General features: G+C 40.1%; 2 protein-coding genes and 2 pseudogenes across 3 annotated transcripts; 3 read left to right on the top strand and 1 right to left on the bottom strand.

Moving 5' to 3' along the window:
• Nucleotides 1-221: 221 nt before the first annotated feature.
• Nucleotides 222-1286, top strand: LOC147478916 (ylmG homolog protein 1-2, chloroplastic pseudogene; annotated as a pseudogene).
• Nucleotides 1287-3209: 1923 nt separating this feature from the next.
• On the top strand, nucleotides 3210-8550 carry LOC147478915 (protein SPIRRIG-like; annotated as a pseudogene). The gene is made up of 4 exons (XR_015209893.1): nucleotides 3210-3377; nucleotides 3594-4325; nucleotides 4458-6103; nucleotides 6861-8550. The product of XR_015209893.1 is annotated as a protein SPIRRIG-like (transcript).
• A 1209-nt stretch (nucleotides 8551-9759) lies between these two features.
• On the top strand, nucleotides 9760-12111 carry LOC147478914 (transcription initiation factor IIF subunit beta-like). The gene is made up of 6 exons (XM_086584948.1): nucleotides 9760-10058; nucleotides 10262-10370; nucleotides 10457-10587; nucleotides 10702-10776; nucleotides 11055-11204; nucleotides 11735-12111. The coding sequence occupies exons 1-6, from the start codon at nucleotides 9858-9860 to the stop codon at nucleotides 11852-11854; spliced, it is 786 nt and encodes a 261-aa protein (XP_086441074.1). The 5' UTR covers nucleotides 9760-9857; the 3' UTR covers nucleotides 11855-12111.
• A 1995-nt stretch (nucleotides 12112-14106) lies between these two features.
• Nucleotides 14107-21423, bottom strand: LOC147478913 (Chaperone DnaJ-domain superfamily protein). The gene is given in 5 exon segments (XM_086586307.1): nucleotides 14107-14408; nucleotides 20869-20946; nucleotides 21055-21326; nucleotides 21329-21384; nucleotides 21386-21423. Coding segments are annotated over 5 exon segments (507 nt in total). The 3' UTR covers nucleotides 14107-14345.
• Nucleotides 21424-21637: the final 214 nt, after the last annotated feature.

Here is a 21637-nt window from a genome sequence, read left to right as displayed (position 1 = left end):
CCTCCAAGCGTACAAGGCGTCACCATTCACAACTGAAATCAGGGACAAGCAGCCTCCCTTAGAGTTCATCCAACCAAAGTTCCTGCTGTACGACGGTAGCTCGTGTCTGCTTAGCAATATACTAGTTTTATTTTGGGTTTAGCATCCACTATTAATCCGAAAACGGGCCTTTGGCCCAATTACAATACAACTCTCTTTATAAAAAGAAAAAGAAAAAGAAAAAAAATCAATCAGTAAAAACTTGATAAGAAAAAAACGAGGACGCATAAAAAACTCCTCTTCTTCCTCCTCCTCCGTATAACAATGGCATCTTCTCTAATCACTACATCAACCTTCATTCTCCATAACTCAAACCTCACTAAACCTTCGTTCCTTAACCCCAACCTTTCAATCTCTCGAACTAACCTCCCTTTCCCTAAAAATACCCATTCTTTCAATCCGCTTAACCCCCTCTTCAAACTCCATGTTTCATCTTCAACAAAAACACCTCATTCTCTTCACCCCACACCTTCTTCTTCCAAAACAAACAACCCCTTTTCTCCAAATCTCTCAAATTCAACTAGAACACTTGCTACCATCTTTGCATTGGGTATAACACTGTCGAAATTGTTTTCACAAGCAATAAAAAATCTTTCTTTGAAAATTTGTAGGAGTCCAACTTCAGAAGAAGTACTAGCATTGCAAAAACTACAAGGGAACCTTGTATGTGCAATAGGTCCTTTGTTTTTTGCAGCCTTAAGGGATAGGCCAAGTGGGTCTTTGAATACACCATTGACTGTTGTAGCTGCTGGAATGTCGAAATGGCTTGATATTTATAGTGGGGTTTTGATGGTTAGAGTATTGTTAAGTTGGTTTCCTAATATACCTTGGGATCGTCAGCCTTTGTCTGCTATTAGGGACTTGTGTGATCCTTATTTGAATTTGTTTAGGAATATTATTCCACCGATATTCGATACTTTGGATGTTAGTCCTCTTTTGGCTTTTGCTGTTTTGGGTACTTTGGGGTCTATTCTGAATAACAGCAGAGGAGCTTATTGATGATGTGAAGCGGGGCGGAGCTGGAGCAGTTGCGTTTGTTTGGTTCTTTGGTTTGCTACTTGGGAGGTCAAATTTGAGTAAGGGAATGAAATGTGCTTAACTTAAAGATTTTGTTTTGATAGTAGTTATTGGTAATATATGTAGGTCTTTGTATTGAATTTTATGCTTAACTGTAGTATGGTGTGTAAGGTGATTCTGGGATTGAGTATTGCATTATATTGCTATGAAAGATAGGAATTTTAATTTGATATGATTGGTATTTGTGTTGGAACTTATTTGTAGTACAGGATGTGTTCCTTGTTTAAGTTGTATGGGATGCACAAATTACAAACTGTTTCTTGGCTTAAAATGGGATTGGAACTTAGAAGTTCCGAAAAATTCAAACCTGGTTGATTAATGGTTTTATAGAGTACTGAGGTGTGACTTTCTTGATAGTTCTCTTCTTATAGCTTTTGATGTCTTGAGTTTGTGTCATAATACCATGCTGGGGATGGATGGAGTAGACTTCAAGATTGAATCGTTAATATTGTGGGAGGTCCCTTGTGTTAGAAACTTATTAGGGAAGCTACTTACCTATTTTCTCTTTGATGTTTTTTTTTTTTTTTATCATTGATTCTGAACATGAACTTGTTCAGGATACTCACACCTAAATCTGTACTTACCATAAAACTAGGTGTGGCAATCAGTGTCAGATTCTTATGTAGAATGTCAATTAACTTATGTGTCTGCAGTTGCTTACGTAAAATGGGAAGACTTGAATTAGGTTTGACTAAATAGGGGGAGCAAGCAGTTGCTTGGTTTGTGTGGAGGTTTCATATTGCAGATTGGTACTGATGATGGGGACTTGTGTAATTGTTTCTACCCACAAACCTAATAATTCTCGTATCCTCTCTATTAGGCCATTCAAACAATTATTCACTGATCTATGATACCCTGGATCTGTTTGTTCTTGGCGTTTGCTGTTTTGGGCACTCGTGGTCATTTCTTAACAACAACAACAAATATATTAAGTTGGTTACTCTACGGAGCCAAACTTTTTGACTGAGGAGTGCAGTTTTTGTATCACATTATTGTATGTAATTTATGTTTTAGTGATGGTAACTTCGCATTAAAATTTAAGTGTTTGCACTGAAGCATATGCTTGATTTTCGTTATAAATCTTGAGACTTGCTCTTAGAGCTTCTGCTGTCATGATCACTTAATAGTTGAAGTAGGACGTCGATGAATTCAACGCTATTAAACTTTCTGTTTGAGCAAATGCTTTCAAGTAATCATTAGGTTCATTTTTGTTACTTCAGGAATGGTATATGCTTTTATTTGTTCTTATTCATACCCTAGTAGGAGTGCAAAAGTCAGGTTGTATGTAACAAAGTTTCTCCCTATTCATATGCTGATGACTGATTGAGTTTGTCGTGTTTAAATCTGTTGCCAGATTAATTCATGTTGTCTCCACCTAGGGGTGATAAATCTTAGTCGTTTATTGAAACCCTGCTCTACTCTCTCTGCTAGTTTTACTGGGGTGTCCTTTCTCCTGGAGTGTCTGGTCAGCTTTCCTCCTTGAGTTTAGAGTCTCTTGGGTGTGCTTGAGCTTGCTTAGTTCGTGGGGTCCTGGAACTTTCACTCTCTCTAGTGATTGGCTATGAAATCTTCCACCTTTTGCGATTTTGTGAGGTATTTGGATCAAATCTAAGGAATTGCTGCAACTATGGGCAAGTCGGTATGTCTTTTGAAGTTCTTTTATTTTTGTGGTCCAAGGTGTTTAAGTAATTTTGCACATCTTTTGCTACTTTGTTGCTAAAAAATTAATATTATAGCTGCAAGAAAGTTGGTCTCATACCTGAACAAATCCCTGTTGCTTGCTGTTTAATCGCGGAGACTAACCCCCCGCCCCCCTCTCTCTCTCTCCCTCTTTCAACAGGCGCTACATTTGTGTGGGGTTGAACTTTTTGTCAGATGAGTTTGGGCAGTGAGTTATGGTTATTTAGGGATTTTTCAAATTTGGGAAAGACATTAGTGTTGAAGAACACGAATAAAACGAACTTAGAGTTGCATTTGGACATTAGTATTGAAATTTGAAATCACTTAAAATTCATTTTCATTTGCAAAGATGTGAAATCTGCTTTTACTTTTTGTTGCTCATATATGCTATAGCCTGCTGCTAGTATAGTAGTATGGTGTGGCTTCTGTTTCAGGCATGGATTTCCTCTACTCCTCTAGCCCTGGTGGCCTTCCCATGTGTAGTAGCGTTCAAAGATCACTCTTTGTTAGACTTTCTTCGGCGATCTCTTAGGTTTCATGTAGTTCCGCCATTTGGTTCAGAAGTAGAAGTTTTAGAATGGGTAATGAGCGATAAGACGTTCCCTTTGTAGAGCATTGTGCAGGTAAAGAGATCAGCGGAAGAAGGCGTACGAGCTCTGTGTTTTATGGCAGAGATCTATCCACACCCTATCAAGAAACATTTTTTAAATAAACTTAGATGTTATTGTAGTTCAGATGAAGGAATTGAGTCGAAAGCAAATATCTAGCTACTTACAAAGTGGTCTGTAGGAAAGTAGGAATCAAGGAAAGTCGAAAGCAAATATACACTCTATGCGGAGCTTTTTCTTCAGGATGACGGTATTCTTACTCTTGCAACCAGCAACTCTTGTTCCCTATCTTTTTCTGGGTTAGAATTGGAGGAAGGAAAGTGGCATCACCTTGCGGTTGTTCATAGTAAGCCCAATGCTCTAGCCGGGCTGTTCCAAGCTAGTGTGGCATATCTGTATCTCAATGGAAAGCTGAGACACACAGGAAAGCTAGGATATTCTCCATCTCCGGTTGGAAAATCATTGCAGGTGACTGTAGGGACACCGATTTCGTGTGCTAAAGTTCATGAGTTATCTTGGAAACTCCGCTGCTGCTACCTTTTGAGGAGGTGCTCACATCAGGTAGTATTTGCTTCATGTACATTCTTAGTAGAGGATATAGAGGGCTCTTCCAAGACACAGATCTTTTGTGGTTTGTTCCTAATCAGGCTTGTGGTGGGGGTAGTATGGCCATCTTAGATTCTTTGGAAGCTGAGTTGCCTCTGGCATCAAATATGCAAAGGATCGACAGTGCTAGCAAACAGAGTAACCTCAAGGCAGATGGAAGCGGGATTGTCTGGGATCTGGACAGGCTTCGAAATCTATCGTTGCAGCATAATGGGAAAAAACTTATATTTGCTTTTGATGGAACATCATCAGAAGTTTATAGGGCATCAGGAACTTTGTCAATGTTTAATCTTGTTGCTGATTCCCCTATTGGTGGTGTGTAACTGATAACCTTTTCTTTTTATGCCTTTTATTTATTCAATTCATATCACTTCTTTTGTTAGTTTTTAAATTTATATAGCAGATTGTGACCATTCAGCGTTTTAATAAGAAGTTCCTATGTTGTAGGCATACCTCGCTTTGGTCGTCTTCATGGTGATATTATATCTGCAGACAATGTGTTGTTGGGGATAGCTTACGTACAATCGGTGGCATGACTGTTGTTTTAGCTCTTGTTGAAGCTTCTGAAACCAGGAATATGCTGCACATGGCCTTAGCTGTACTTGCTTGTGCTCTTCATCAAAATCCTCAGAATATACGAGACATGCAAGCGTATAGGGGATACCATTTGCTGGCCCTTTTCTTGCATCGTAGAATGCCTTTGTTTGACATGCAGTGTCTTGAGATATTTTTCCAGATTGCTGCATGCGAGGCGGCAGTTTCTGAACCGCATAAGACGCAACAAATTCATAGCATTCTTTCCCCTGTTGGCGTCAATTATTAAAGCAGCTACGAGCATCTTACTTCTTCAAAATTTCCTGATGAACTTTCTTCAGCCTGGATCTCATGGAGATATGGATGATTTTTCTGTGCAGAAGGATTCACTTGGTCATATTTCAGAACTCAAGAATAATGATATGTCAACTGAAACCTCGAACTGCATTGTTCTTTCCAATTCGGACATGGTTGAGCATGTCCTGTTGGACTGGACCTTGTGGGTGACATCTCCTGTTTCCATCCAAATTGCATTACTTGGATTTCTCGAACGTTTGGTTTCTATGCATTGGTATCGGAATCATAATCTTACTGTCTTACGAAGAATCAACCTTGTCCAACATTTGTTAGTGACTCTACAAAGGGGTGGTGTTGAAGTTCCTGTTTTAGAGAAATTGGTTGTTCTGCTTGGGGTTATCCTAGAGGATGGTTTTTGGGGGTCTGAGCTGGAACAGGTGGTCAGGTTGTGATTATGACATTTGATCCACCTAAAGTGACACCAAGGCATCAAATCATTCGAGAGTCTATGGGGAAGCATGTAATTGTACGGAATATGTTATTGGAAATGCTTATTGATTTACAAATGACCATAGGTTCTGAAGAATTTCTTGAACAGTGGCATAAACTTGTTTCGTCTAGGCTGATAACATATTTCCTTGATGAAGCTGTTCATCCAACCAGTATGAGATGGATCATGACTCTTCTTGGTGTGTGTCTTGCTTCTTCTCCGACATTTTCACTTAAAGTTCATACTGGTGGAGGTTATCAAGGTTTGGCGCGTGTACTCTCAAGTTTCTACGATTCTCCGGAAATATATTACACCCTGTTCTGTCTAATATTTGGAAAACCTGTGTACCCAAGATTACCTGAAGTTCGCATGCTAGATTTTCATTCCCTTATGCCAAGCAATGGTAATTCAGGGGATTTAAGGTTTGTTGAGCTGTCGGAATCTGTAATTGTTATGGCTAAGTCAACATTTGATAGGCTCAGATTGCAGCTGATGCTGGCCCACCAAACTGGCAATCTATCACAAGTCACTGCTAGCCTTGTGGTTGAGCTTGTAGAAGAAACAACAGATATGATGGGAGAGCTTCAGGGTGAAGCCCTTATGCATAAGACATATGCGGCGCTTCTTATGGGTGGGGAGGCAGCATCTCCTGCTGCTGCGATGTCAGTCTTGAGGTTCATGGTTGATCTGGCAAAAATGTGCCCTCCGTTTTCTGCTATATGTAGAAGAGCAGAGTTTCTTGAAAGCTGTGTGGACTTATATTTCTCGTGTAAGGTATGCTAAAAGATTCCTTTAGTATGCCTTTTATTTAATTTGTATATATATACGGGAAGGTATATTGTGACACTTTAAATGACATGTTGTTGGGTGCAGATGGGAAAAAGTTAGGGGCTGATTTTTTGTGAGGATGTTTTCATTATGAAGATCCTCACAAAATTCAGTCCATATAAAATGATTACCCTTATCAAAAGAATGTTGCAAAGTGAGTATTTGTGAACCATTAGATAAATCCTAAGCTTGAACAGGTTGGGCACATCCAAAGTGGTTAATTTTGTGTTATGATGATCTCCATGATGTGGAGAATGTACCCACAAAACATCAGCCCGTAACTTCTCTCAGTTTGCAAATTAAAAGTGTCATTTTAGTGTGTCATAATATCCTCGCAAAAACCAGCTATTGAATATGTAAACATCGTCAAAAGCTGTGTTAAAGTTTTTAGGATTAATCGAACGGTCCACACATTTTCAACTCTTATGATATAGCTACACATTCAATTGAGCTGATTTTTCGTGTGTATGATCTTCATTATGAGGAGATTATCTCCACAAAAATCAGCCCTTAATTCACATTGTAGACACACTTTATATACGGGATTGTACATGGGCAGTGGCTCTATCACTCCTCTATATATGTGTGTGAATACATATAAGCTCACAATCAATGGGCTGAGATAGTCGTGTTTTATATTGGCATCTTGCTTAAAAGGTTACAAAGTTATCCTTTCTCACTTCTATGCGGACTTTTACTTTTCAGGGCTGCTTGTGCTGTGAGAATGGCCAAAAATCTCTCTATAAGAACTGAAGAGAAGAACTTAAATGATTCTGATGACACACATAGTTCACAGCATACCTTCTCCAGCTTGCCTCATGAACAAGAGCAGTCTGCCAAGACATCTATAAGTGTTGGAAGCTTTCCTCAAGGGCAGGTAAGTACAAGTTCTGAGGATATGTTTGGGCCCCCTAATTATTCAGTGCATGATAAAGGTGAGGAGAAATTGTCCTCTTCCAGGAAGTCATTAAATAAGACGCTAGATGGTGTAGCTGGTCTGAAGTCTGAAGGTGTAGACCTTGATCAGATGTCTAAGGTGACCCGCAGCAGCAATGAACTAAACTTCTCTGATACTAATGGAGTGCTGGATGGTGTTCATGCTAAAGAGTCTTTCAGTTATGCATCTTTGACTGTTCCCAGTTCTCCTATGATATCTGAGAAATATATTCGTAAAGTTCCTTTAACGCCCTCTGCGTCCCCGGTGATTGCTTTGACATCTTGGCTTGGTAGTGCAAGCAATAGTGAAGTAAAATCTCAATCATTTGCTACCCCCTCAATGACATCCTCGGTGTCTATCAGTGAATTTGATGCATCTCATGATTCAAAATCTAATCTACAAGGATTAGCTGCTGCAAACACATTTTTCGCTTTAAATCCTAAGCTGCTACTAGAAATTGATGATTCTGGTTATGATGGGGGTCCTTGTTCTGGAGGAGCTACTGCTGTTCTAGATTTCATGGCAGAAGTGCTTGCTGATATTGTAACGGAGCAGTTTAAAGCAGCTCTGATTATAGAAAGAATTTTAGAAACTATTCCTTTGTATGTGGATGTGGATTGTGCTTTAATTTTTCAGGGTTTATGCCTAGTAGACTGATGAACTTTCTTGAAAGGCAACTTTTGCGTGATGACGAGGAAGATGAAAAAAAGCTGGATAAGACTCGTTGGTCTCTGAACTTGGATCAGTTATGCTGGATGATTGTGGATCGTGTATATATGGGTGCTTTGACTAAGCCTGGTGCTGTATTTGGAACTCTTGAATTCTTGCTATCCTTATTACAGTTGGCTAATAAAGATGGTCGGATTGAAGAAGCAACTCCATCTGGAAAAGGGCTTTTATCTATAGCAAGAGGAACCAGGCAACTTGAGACATGTACATGCTCTTCTGAAAAATACAAATCGCATGATAATGTATTGTTTCCTACCATCATTTTTGAATACCATTGGGGAGGATGATCTTCTTTCTGGAATGGTGTTACAAATGGAACCGAAAAAGATTTCATATCTGAATTCTTCACATGAAAGTTCAGGGATTGATATCTGTACAGTCTTGCAGTTGCTGATTTCTCATAAACGAATTATATTTTGTCCGGGCAATCTTGATACTAATCTAAATTGCTGTCTGTGTCTAAATTTAATCACTCCTCCATGATCAAAGACGATCTGCAGAGACTTTGGGCGGGGATGTCATAAAGTACTTATTAGTTCATCGTATTGAAGAGTGTTCCTCTTTTGTTTGTAATCTATGATGAATTAAGAGATAGGATGGTAGAAAATGATAGAAGACTTATAGAACTTTTGATCTTAGTACAACTCAAGTTGAACAATTAAGATAAGTGGTAAGTCATGTTTATTCCATATTCACTACACTTTATATAGGTGTTTGATTACAACGGACTCTACCAAGAAAATAGGAAAGAGTTACAATTACTTACTCAACCTAAACTTGCTACTTTCTCTTACTATCTAGGAGAAGACTAGTTCTTTCCTACTTGTTATCAACTAAACCAAGACTTATTCAATTAGCGTATAACACACTCATGACATGTTTTTTCTTGAATTAGCAACAATTTTATAAAAGTGAAATGAAAAAATTACAATAGAGTAATTAGTGAAGTAAATGATCTTCGGTCAAATCTTAGATAGTTTCCTCTTGGGAACTTTCATTTTGATATCCATTTTCTACAATATGATGTGTTACCTAGCTAATTGCATGTCTAGCTTTTTAGTAGTCTCTGAAAAGTTTGCTTCCCTCCTTTAGGCAATAGTGCAGCTCCTTGCATTCCTCCCATCTTTGTTTGAAGTGTTATTGTAATTGAGCAGTCCAATGAGCACATCTTGTACTTTGTGCTTAACTTCTTCACTGCTTTCCAAGACTTGTAACATTCAGTCATCTAACTGGTGTTCACAAATTTGTACTAAGAAGTGAGCAAATTAAAACACGGATCCGAAAAGAGGGCAACAGTTTAAATCCTTACATCAGAGCTTACAGATTGAAAGCCATATCTACTTCAAACAAACACAGACGCACACATACACACACAAACAAAAATTTCAACTTTTATTTTCTCTAAGTGTAGAAACAAAATAAGAACGAAGTTTTATCTAATTTCAATCTTGTTATTTACTTTGCTTCTACAACTGTCATTTTCTCCGCATAAAAAACACTAAATCACAACCTTTGTTTTCTCTGTCTTCTTGTTTCGCTCACGAGTCACGTCCCACTGCCTTAGCAGTTTACTATTTATATCTGTCTAATAAAAAGGCTAGTGACATGGGCAAATCCAAAGTCTTATAGGATGTGTGCAATTCACCATGTTAATTTAAAAGAGTACTGGATTATTGTTGATTTGGTCAACAATAGCTATTTTATGGGCCGGGCTTTTATCATTCGGTTAGTTGGGGTTTTTTTGGGCCTAATTTGAAACAGTGCCGTGGGCACGGACTATGTACTAGTATAAAATTAAAGAAAATGGGGAATAGTAAAAACTGTTATATACTGATTCCGAAATATCAGAAAAAAATCGACTGATGTATACCTTTGGGCCTCACTCACTTTTGGGCCAAACGTTAAAATAGTCCACGAATATGTAAAACTGCGACATTTGGGAATCCACTCAGTCACTCGCCTGCTTAAAACCGCGAAACGAAAACGAGTCCCGTACTCAAATCAGAGAGAGAGAGGGAAAAATAAGAGCTGAATGGAGGAAGATCGCAATGGAAGCAGTAGCAGTGGCAGCAATCTAGACACGGCAAAGTCAGATAGGTCAGTTTGGCTAATGAAGACCCCACTCGTGGTCTCCAAATCTTGGCAATCCCACGCTTCGGACCCACACCCCGTTGCCAAAGTTGTCCTCTCTATCGACCCTCTTCGCTCTTCCGATGACCCTTCTTCTGTCCAGGTTTTATATCTCACTTCCCTTTCACTATCATTTATAATTAGAAATATTATTTACCTTACTATTTTTTTTTTATTCCCCTAGAAAGCAAACCCTAATTTAGGTACGTCACCCGTGTCACTCCGCGCATTATTAGCCTATACTCTTATATAACTGAGGTTAATATCTGGTTTACGGTTTTGTTATGTATGTTTAATGGTAATCAGTTCACGATGGAAATGGCGGACACTGATTCTGGAAACATGCCCAAGAAATACTCTTTAAACATGTTCAAAGATTTCGTTCCAATGGGTGTTTTTGCGGAGGGGAATCCGGGTGAGGCAAATCTATAAGCATTTGGTGCTGTGAGTTCGTTTGCAGGAAACAATTTTGGAAGCTAACCTTTTTTTTTTTATTGATAGGAAAGATTGCTGTGGAAGGGAAAGTTGAACACAAGTTTGACATGAAGCCACATAATGAAAATATTGAGGCCTATGGCAAACTTTGTCGTGAGAGGACAGACAAGTCTAAGATTAAAAATAGGCAAATTCAGGTTGCTGAAATACAATTTCATTTCCTCCTCTTTTTTTTCCAGTCTATATGGTGTGAAGTGAAATCTAACATTTATATCTGTTTCAATTTGGTCATGTTCTGTGTATTTTGGAAGATGATTGACAATGACCGAGGAGAACATATGAGGATTAGGCCTGGAACAGTTGGTTTGATCTCATCCATTTCTAAGGTATTTAACAAGTTGCCTAAAAAAACAAAAAAAAAATCCCCCACTGCTCCCTTGGCTTATATTTTGCTGTTGGTTTTGTAGTTTTTCTTTTAGTTTCTTATATTACTTAAAGAGTCCGCTGTTACTTCCTCATAAAGTACGGGCTATGTTGTATTGTTGTCCAAGTATGTTGCGACTTGCGAATTGCTTTTCTTTAAATTTTCTAGCAGTTCTTGCAAAATTAGATGAATGAATGATGTAATTCTCGTAAATTTGTGGGTCTTCTGTAAACTTGTCAGGATAAGAAGAAGACAGCACCAGTGAAGGCATCAGACATGAAAAGAACAAGAAGGGACCGTGGGGAACTGGAAGATATTATGTTTAAGCTATTTGAAAGGCAACCAAACTGGTCGTTGAAGAAGCTTGTTCATGAAACTGATCAACCTGAGGTATGCACGTTACATAGAAGAACATGAATTGTTTGCTTATGTCAAAGACTTGTGTACAACTGGTCTCCTGGTCTTACCTTTACTTTTGTTACCGAAATTCCTAATTAGTGTAACTAGTGAATTGTTGAACTGTCATATATGTTGTTTCCGAATTATCTGGGTGACTTGAGCCAAGAAAGACTGGGGATGTAATAAGGCACACTGGTGTTACCTAGTTAATACCAACCCCCCCCCCCTAACCCGCCTGTTGTACGCAGCTAAAATCTGAGTAATCCAAGCCATGGGCCAGCGTGATTTGTTGCAAAGTGTGTTTCATACACAACAAATGATATGACTTATTGAGTTGTTCAATGCATCTGAGTCTTGTCTGTATCATTAAAGAACACTTTTTGCAATTTTACTGTAGGTATTTCTTCTTCTCGTCCAATCACCTTATCGACTCTTGTAGCAATGATTGGGGGATAATCTGTTTAAGTAATATGCATATACCTTAATCTTTTACTCATTGAAGCTTCTATTTATTTTGTTAGCAATTCTTGAAAGAGATACTGCAAGAGCTCTGTGTCTACAACAAGAGAGGAACAAATCAAGGAACATATGAGCTGAAGCCAGAATATAAGAAATCTGTTGAGGATGCAGATGTTAGTTAAACATTCCTTTGCAAATGGCATGTTAAAAACCACTGGTCATCATAGTCTTCTGATGTGAAAGGTGGAACTGTATAAGAGGTTGTTTCATCAGTTGAGAAAAGTGGCAAAATAGCAGTCTGATTAACAATGGAAACTTCAGACTGGCCTTCCTCTACTTTTGTATCAATTTGATTCTCACAGTAATGAGCTTGAGGGAATGACTAAACGTTTATAAGTTGCTCCATATTCGTATATATTGCCTAATCAGTTGTTATAAATGGTATGTGTATAATTATGGTGAATGAAGATCCTTGACGTTTTATTGAGTGAGAACACTCATCCTAGTCTCGATAACAGTTTTGTCTTCATATAATTCAGTTTAGTATCCACTTTGCCAATTCTACGCCTACACATTCGTCTGAGGTGAGTACTATTCAAGGTACTAAACTTTGGCAGTATAACCATTGTAAATGCCAAAAAGATGCATTACACCAATTGGATTTAGTTTGTCAATGAAACTGTAGAAAGAAGAAAGAAGACATGTAGAAATAGGCACAGGGGGATGTGTGACTGTAGGCTGTTGTTGGCTTTAACTCCTCAGTTGTATACTGATTTAGCTGTTGTTGGCTTTAACTCCTCAGTTGTATACTGATTTACATTTTGAGTAAACATTAATGTAGGTGTTATCCTTGGATTTTTCCCATTGTTTAGAATAACCAATTCTTCTTGATGTTTTTGAAAATTTAGACATGTGCTTTTCTATTGTTGAATCCTTGTTTCTGTTTGCTTGAAGTGTGATATTTGAGTTGACCTGGCCTTACTCACCTAAGTTCTTCACCGAGGCCCATATAAAATCACTTCATGCTGTATGCAATTTAATGCACAATGGCTAGCTTCCGAGATTGGCGCTAGCCTAGGCAAGGGGTGATTTTGGCTCCTAGCTAGTTGTGAAGGAGGTGGATACCAGTGATCGGTATGCAGTGCCACCTAGATGGCTAGATATGTTTCCTTAAGAACAGATACACCGAGGAATCTCCCGAAGCAATTCTAAAAGCACAAGATGGGTCACTGTCTCTGAAGACTAACGAATAAACTCTTGACGGTTTCTCTCATATCATGTTTGCGACTGGGCGTAGACCAAATACTAAGGTTATTTTGATCTTGTTGTGGACACCTTTTGTTTTTTGCTCTACTTGCCTTTAGAAAACCTGCTTTTAACTATTTTATTCCCTTGGATTTTTCTGTATCCCAGAACCTAAGACTAGAGGATGCTGCCATGCTGGGGTGAAAATGAAAAAAAATGGAGCTATAGAGGTAATTAGTATTAATTGGCTTCTGAGTTTTCTTTCTTGTTATGTAGGATCAAATTGCATACTATGTAATTGTTTCATTTCATGTTGATGAATACTCCTGCACTTCTGTTCCTTCTATCTGGGCCGTTGGTGATGCTACTGACAGATTGAATTTGACTACCGTTGCATGGTATCTTAATCTAACACATTTTATTGTTGTGTACATCAGATTTGTATTTGTAGTGACAATTGGAGAGCCCACTATTTGAAAAGTTTGTTGGTCAAAATAGAACTAGAAATAGGGTGATCTGAGGGTTTTGCTTGTCTTGTAGGTGTTCGCACGATTTGTAGGTGATCAAAGAAAATGCAAATACAATAAAGAAATAAAAACCTTGCTGCCATTTGAAAACTACAAAACTTTGAGGGTCTTTGCAGCTTTCTCCTAAGGTGATATTGGTGGAGGATTAGGTATCTAGGAAATTGAAAAATAAACCCTTGAATCACCTTAGCTTAAGTTCTATCTTTACCTTTCAATCTTATGCCGAACTTGCAGGTTACCTGCTAGAACGTTCTCATGGCCTTTTCTTTCACTGTCCTCAAACTTTTGATTGATTAAATGTATTTGTTGTGAAATTAGTCTTCTAGTAATACCAAAACAATTTCCATAGTTTTCTTATTAACCAATATAAGAGCCGAAGAGAGTGCTCTGGAATGTAGAATATAGGTTCAGAATAGGGAGTGTTTCAGAACATTGAACATTGACGACTCATTGAAAGTGTGCATTCCTTTGACAGATTTGATGCCATAGCAGATTTCTACAAACTGATAATTGTTGTTGTGTGGCAGATATCTACACATATTTCTCCTCGTGTAGATTGGGTAGGAGACGTCACCTTTAGAGTGGAAAAGGATAACTATTTTGGCTTTACATATACCATCAAATGGATCCCACTGCTTCCCCAAACAAATCAACCTGCGAGATCTTCAAACCTGTTCTTAACCTTATATTCTTCGAGGTACTAAATCATTCTCTTTGGACATGAAAAAGAATGCTCTAAATAGCCAGCCTTCTGTACCGCTATGGGATTTATAAAATGCTTCACAAGCAAATCAGTCTTCTCTACTACAGATGAATATATAATCCTGGAGCATTAGTTATTATACCATTACACCAGCCTTTACCAAGTACAGGTGCAAGAGAAAATGACGATTGAGCCTCTTCACCTTGTACCTTTCTTTCCTTTTATCTTCTCAACAGACTCGATAGTTTCTTCAAATGACTTCTGCAAACAAAGCTCAAGAAAATCAGAAATTATGAAAGTGTTCCGTTAGCTTTCACGTTGTATAGTTTTCGTTCTATAATCTTTCTAAAATATTGGATCAATATTTAGGGGAAATCTATATCACTTTTCTCTAAGTACAGACCAGATTGGCTGATCTTTCTCCACTAGGAAATAATACATCTGGTGAATGTGTTGGGAGATAAATTGAGAGAGTCCATGTTAGCTTAAACATGTTTACATATGGTTGTAAATTAGTGTTATAAGTACAAATAATGAGACGTCCAAATTTTATCAATCTTTCTCCATCTTCTTCCCCACTTCTTCTCCTTTGCAATTGGTAGAATTAAGACCTTACAACGTGATATAAAAGTGAGATTTCTCGGCAATCGAGAGTTTCCCAGTACAAGATCTTCGTGCATGGCATACCACGTTTGTGTATCACCGTAGTGAAGCTAGATAAGAATCGAATACATCTGAGATGTATACTGATAGAAGAGTACGCTAACAATGATCATCTTACAGGAGCTGTATCTACGCTTCCTGTGACAGAGAAAACATACAAAAAGTGGGAGAGAATCCTACGGTTTCATGGTTGTAATACGCCCTTGTTATAACAAGGAATTTATTAAAGACTACAAATTGTTGTGACGCAAGCAAGAATTCATCCAATCTCGGCCTTAACAAGCTATTTGGTTTGTAACATTAGCCCATTTGAGGTCATCTACAGGTGGAATATGTACAAATGATCTACTATTGATTGTTTGGAAAATTCAATCTATCAATCTATCTATCTGTCTGTATGATTTGGTTCGTCCAATAAGTTGGTTGTATAATCAAAATTACTGTAAAATAGACAATCACAATATCACTAATTGGAAGAATAGTCTGATAAGGGAAAGAGCAAAAAGAGTGGTTGAGGCTATATGCAAGTGTGTAACGTGTTGGAGTTATCCCTCACATGAGGAGAGAAATTGAGACGAAACGGGCAAACTTCGACATCCGAAGAATCAGCGCAGCCGGAAAGAAGCCGCTTCGCTTCGAGCTCGATAACAGAGGCGGCTTACCAATTCAAGTGGCCAGTTCGATGTCAGGTCTCAGTAGCGACTGGAGCTTCGAGTGTATGCTTTTCAGTCTAATTTTCGTGGGCTTTGCTTCTGATGCCGCGAATTTGGTTTTGGAGATAAAAAACCAAAATCAAGGTTTTGGAAAACCTAACCTATTGAGAACCAAACAAGTCGGAAGGATTGGAATCCGGACTAAAACAAAAGAGAACCTTTACGAGATACAACCCAGTAAAGAGATAAAGTGATCTAGTAAGGTGAGAGATTTGAAAGGAGAGATTGTAATCTTCCTTCCCATTTTATTAAGAAGCTGGCTCTTGTGGAAGTAGGCATCATTGGCGAACCACGGTAAATCTTTGTGTTGTGGTTTGTTGTTTAAGCGCTTTTACATTATTATATGTTGTTGATAGTTGTTTAGTGAGTTGGGCATGTTAGTATAGGTTGTAGTTGATATTTAGATTTTGTCCGGAGTTGAAGTGTGTTCATACAAGTTATATCGTGTAGTGGGGAACCGATTGGTATTGGTGTAATCCCCAACAAGTGGTATCGAGCCTTGGTTAGAATAGCTAGGGTGTTATCGAATCTTGGTCGGGAAGGTGTTTGTGAAATTCACGAGAGAAGATTTGAGGTTAAATAACTTGTAGAGATGGACCATTAAAGTGAACACTTTCGTATGATGAGTCCGAATAGGAAGAACTACACCATCACGGAAAGCCAAGATGGAAGACTTGCTATCTTGCAAGGACTTGGCACTTCCATTGAGAATGAGGGAGTAAAAAAAGAAAAGGCGATGAAATTTGAGTGGAAAAAGCAGCCGAGAAAAGCTATTGGGTACATTCGGCAATGGATAGGCGGCGGTGTCTTTCACCATGTGGCCCGAGAGACTACGACGCCCGATCATGGAAGAAACTTCGAAGACCTTTATGAGAGGAAGTCGGGTGGAAACAAAGTGCTAGTCGTTAAGAAGTTTGCGAACCACGAAGTACCGAGAAGGTTCTTGATATGCGAGCATCTTAATGAAGTCTGAGAATATCATCAATCGGATGCATTTGATGAAGATCAATTTGGGAGGCGAAGTTGAGGCTTTGTTTCTATTAGGCTCTACCCGAAAGTTGGGAGACATTAGCGGTTTTCTACATGGAGCGACCAAGGATGGAATTGTTACCATGGAGATGGCTACCACGTCTTTGTTGAATGAGGAGACTAGAAGGAGTGCAAGAAGCGACTCTTCTAACTTCGAGGTCCTTTTCCGCGAGAAAGCGGGGAGAGGTCGAAGCGAAAAACCATCTCGTTCTAGAGGTGATGGCGAAGTAAATCTAGGGGTGAAGCTAGAACTCTAAAGGCGGAGAGACAATGTTACTATTGTGCCACCAAAGGCCACGGATATGAGTCGCGAGAACGAAGAGGGATGAGAAGAATAAGCGTGTACATGAAGACATGGTGGTGCGGAGGAGGCGGAAACAGGCGGAGAGATACTACTGCACTAGTCGGCGACCTAGTGGGAATTGTGTCGTTGTGGTGTGTCTTTGTCTTAGTACCTCATGTCGGGATCTGAGTGGGTGATAGATCTGGGAGCATCCTATCCGTCACACCGCCGCGGGGATTCTTCACTACCTACGGTTGTGGTGAATATGGTGAAGTAAGGATGGGTAGCGATGGAGTCTCGAAGATTATAGGCATTGGAGATGTTCATATAGAAACCAATGTCGGCTACACCTTGACACTCAAGGATGTAAGACATGTCCCCGACATACGGTTAAGCTAATTTTAATTTGGGAAATTAGATGGCGATGGCTTTGTGAACTTCGTTTGGTAGCGGGGTATGGAACCGGCGAGAGGTTCCATTGTAGCGCCGAAGGAAAGAAAACTTGCTCTCTTTACAAAAACGAGGGCTAGTTTGTGTAAAGCAGCGAATCTGGTGAGAAGAAGAAACTTCATCTGGCGTGGCACAAAGAGGCGTAATCGCATGGGCATAAAAGGGATGGAAGTTCTTGCTAAGCAAAAGGCCATGCCGGACATTAAAGGTACACATTTAAATACATGTACTCATTGTTTGGTAGAAAAAGCAACACGGGGTGTCTTTCCAAAGATTCGTCTCTCCGCGAGAAAGGACATCGTCCTTGAGCTAGTGCACACTGGACTTATGTGGTCTATGAGAGTGAAGTCCCATCCGGGGGGAGCCGTACTTCTTGACATTCATTGATGATCGTCAAAGAAAGATATGGGCCTATAGTCACGAAGACCAAGGATGAAGTACTTGGCGTGTTTGAAATTCCACGACATGGTGGAAAGAGGCTGGGAAGTTGTTGAAGTGTATTATTTCGGATAATGGGGGTGAGTACATTGGGCCATTTGAAGAGTATTGCGAGTCATGGGATTCGTCATGAAGCGGGACCGTTCCCAAGACACGCAATGAGAATGGAATAGCGAGAGAGAATGAACCGTACCATTGTAGAGAGGATAAGATGCATGTTATCTCACTCTAAGCTACCTAGAAACTCTTGGGTAGAAGCAATGCGTCTGACCCGTGCATGTGATCAACTTTGTCACCCGACAAAGCCTCGAATAGTGATTATCGAGAGAGAGAGTATGGTCGGCGAGAGATGTTGATTATGGATACTTGAGGGTATTTGGGTGCGGGGCATTTTGTGCATATTCGAAGGATGAGAGATCAAGCTTGATGACAAAGCCAAGCGGTGCATTTTTACGGGTTATGGAGATGAAAAGTTTGGTTACAAACTCATGATCCGATTAACAAGAAGGTAATCCGAAGTCGAGATGTTGTGTTCTTAGAAGACCAAACCATAGCGGACTTTGAGGAGGGTGAGAAGCTTCACGGGCTTTCACCGATGATCTTGTTGATTGAACCGAAGTTCCTACGTGGAGCGTCGCGAAGGCATTGAGAATCACGAGAACCATGAGTTTGAAGCTCGTGATGAGAATCTATTGCTTCATGATGGGATAGAACCTATTGGTATAGAAGATGCGGATGAGATGCATGAAACCACCACGAGCAGCGAAGTGCATCCTCACGAGGCACCGGCCGAGATGGGGCAAGGAGGTCGGCGAGAGAGAGACTAGCTTCAACGGTATCCACCACATGCGTGCACGTGCTACTATCGGATGGTGGAGAAACCTATGTACTATCAAGAGGCACTTGAAGGTGCAGGACAAAGAAAAATGGTTGAAGGCCATGCATGGCGAGATGGATTCTTTGCATAAGAATCACACTTATGAGTTAGTTGAGAAACCCAGCGGGGAGAAAAGTTCTCAAGAATAAGTGGATATACAAAGTCAAGCATGAGGAGAACAATCCTCACCCAAGGCACAAAGCTTCGCCTTGTTGTGAAGGGATCCGGAAAAGGAAAGGAATTGACTTTGATGAGATTTTTTCTCTCTGTAGTGAAGATGACTTCTATCCGGGTGGTATTGGGTATGGCCGCATGAAGTATGAACCTAGAGGTTGGCGGACTAGATGTTAAGGCGGCTTTTCTTCATGGAGACCTTGAAGAAGATGTCTACATGGACCGACCGAGGAGAGGGTTTGAGGTCAAAGGCAAAGGAGCACCTAGTATGCAAGGCGATAAAAGAGCTTGGGGGTTGACAAGCAACCGCGAGGCGATTGGTACATAAAGTTTGATTCCTTTATGGTGAAGCAAGGATACAAGAAGTCGCTTCCGATCATTGTCGCGTTTGTTGAGATTTCGGATGGAGATTTCATTGTCTATTATTGGCGTATGTGGATGATATGTTGATAGTTGGCCCAAACATCAACAAGATATCAAAATTTGAAGAAAGACTTGAGTAAGTCCTTTGAGATGAAGGATTTGGGTCAAGCAAAGCGGATACTTGGGATGCGGATCACTTTCGTGTGAAAGAGTGGAAAGTTGTGGCTTTCTCGAAAGCTACATTGAGAAAGGTGTTGAAGAGATTGACATGGATCAAGCGATCGGTTAATCGCTTGGTGGCGGTTCGCATGACCAAAGAGATGTGTCCTAAGGGTGAGCATGAAGCGGTCGGATGGAAAAGATTCCTTATGCATCCATGATAAAGGCGGTTTGATGTATGCCATGGTGTGTACTAGGCCGGACATTGCTTTCGCCGTTGGGGTGGTAAGCGATTTACATCAAATCCGGGTAAAAAGAGCATTGGGAAGGTGTTAAGTGGATATTGAGATATCTCAAAGGCACTTCCAAATCATGTTTGTGCTTTGGTGGAAGTAAGCCCCTTACTTGAAGGCTACAGCGATCACGGAACATGGCGGTGATGTTGACTTCGATGAAGTCCACCTCCGGTTATCACGGTTACTTTTGCGGGGGGCGGTTTCTTGGCAATCTAAGTTGCAAAAGTGTGTTGCCCCTCCACTTCTGAAGCGGAGTATATTGCGACCAGCTGAGTGTTGCAAAGAGTTGCTATGGATGAAGAGGTTAACCCCGACGAACTAGGGCTTAAAAAGCGAAGCGGTTTGTAGTTCTATGTGGCGGTCGAGGCGCCATCCACTTGAGCAAGAATCCGAGTTTTCATTCTAGATCCAAACACATACACGCGATGCGTTATCATTGGATTAGAAGTACTTTCGAAGACAAGCATTTGTGTATATCGAAGATCCATCCGAACAAGAGCGGGTGGGATATGATGACCAAAGTCTTACCGAAAGGTAAGTTTGATGTTTGTTTCTTGCTATTGCGGAATGGCCACCTCCTCTGTTGATTTGGCAATTGCATGGAGGTAGCCCCCACAATTTGTTAGGGGGAGATTATTGAGTTATCCCTCACATGAGGAGGGAAAACCGGCCGAAGCGGGGCAAACTTCGACATCCGTTAGCGCCAGCATCCCTCGAGCTCGATAACATAGAGGCGACCAGCTCAAAGTGGCGCCAGATCCGTGTCAGTGCTTGGTAGCGACTCGCTCGAGAGTAAGCAGCTGGTCGAATCTATTTTCGTGGGCTTTGCTCTTCGATGCGAATTTGGTTTTGGAGAAAAAACCAAAATCAAGGTTTTGGAAAACCTAACCTAATGAGAACAAAACAAGTCGAGGAAGGATTGGAATCGGACTAAAACAAAGAGAACCTTCTGAGAGATATACATACACCACGTAAAGAGATAAAAGTGATCTAGTAAGGTGAGAAAGGAGATTGTAATCTTCCTTCCCATTTTATTAAGGCGGCTCTTGTGGAAGTAGGCATCATTGGCGAACCACGGTAAATCTTTGTGTTGTGGTTTGTTGTTTTAAGCGCTTTACATTATTATATGTTGTTGATAGTTGTTTAGTGAGTTTGGGCATGTTAGTATAGGTTGTAGTTGATATTTAGATTTTGTCCGGAGTTGAAGTGTGTTCATACAAATTATCTGTGTAGTGGGGAACCGATTGGTATTGGTGTAATCCCCAACATAACGTACCCCAGAATTATTCATCTTCCAGAGTGTTTGTCCACTTGTTTCAATGAGGGTTGCCCCGCCCAATAAGTCAATAACACACTACTGCAAAGCATTTTTCACGAGTACAAGGAAAATTATAGTTTCTTCTCCTACAGATACAATTCAATACAAGCGCAGGTAATACATACATAGATATTTCTAGGTTTACCTGGCAAAGGCGACGTTGAGAAGGAAATAACGAGTGGTTACAAAACGAAGAGCTACGTCAAAAAATCTGGAAGATCCACCTCCACCGTATCCAGGCGGCGGCCTCCTACTCTCACTCTCATTCCTACTCCAGGTACTATTGTTGTTGTGGTTATAATAACCATAACGACCACTGGAACTGGATGCCTGACGGTTGTAGTGGGCACGCTTTTGGTCATCGACGAGAACCTGGTAAGCCTCGGAGAGCTGCTTGAATCTGACAAGGGCGTTGTCTCTGGCAAGCTTACCTGCTTATCCGGGTGGCATTTGAGAGCCAATTTCCGGAAAGCTTGCGTTCTTCTTTACCCCTAACACCTTGTAATAATCCATGGTATATTATTATTACTTACCGATGGTTGATGTTTGATTGATTTATGATGATGATTCCCTCTCACCTCACTCACAAATCACAATTGTTGTTCCTTGTTCCCCATTGAAACAAAACAAAGAGAATTCCGAGTTCAACGGGTCCCATTCAGAGTTGGGTTTTGGTCTTTATAAACAAACTTGTTAGACCCATTCAGAGAGCTTTCCGTAATATTCT

This window comes from Coptis chinensis, chromosome 9 (assembly GCF_015680905.1).
Source record: "Coptis chinensis isolate HL-2020 chromosome 9, ASM1568090v1, whole genome shotgun sequence".
Lineage (NCBI taxonomy): Eukaryota > Viridiplantae > Streptophyta > Magnoliopsida > Ranunculales > Ranunculaceae > Coptis > Coptis chinensis.
This window is presented reverse-complemented; position numbering and strand designations above follow the sequence as displayed.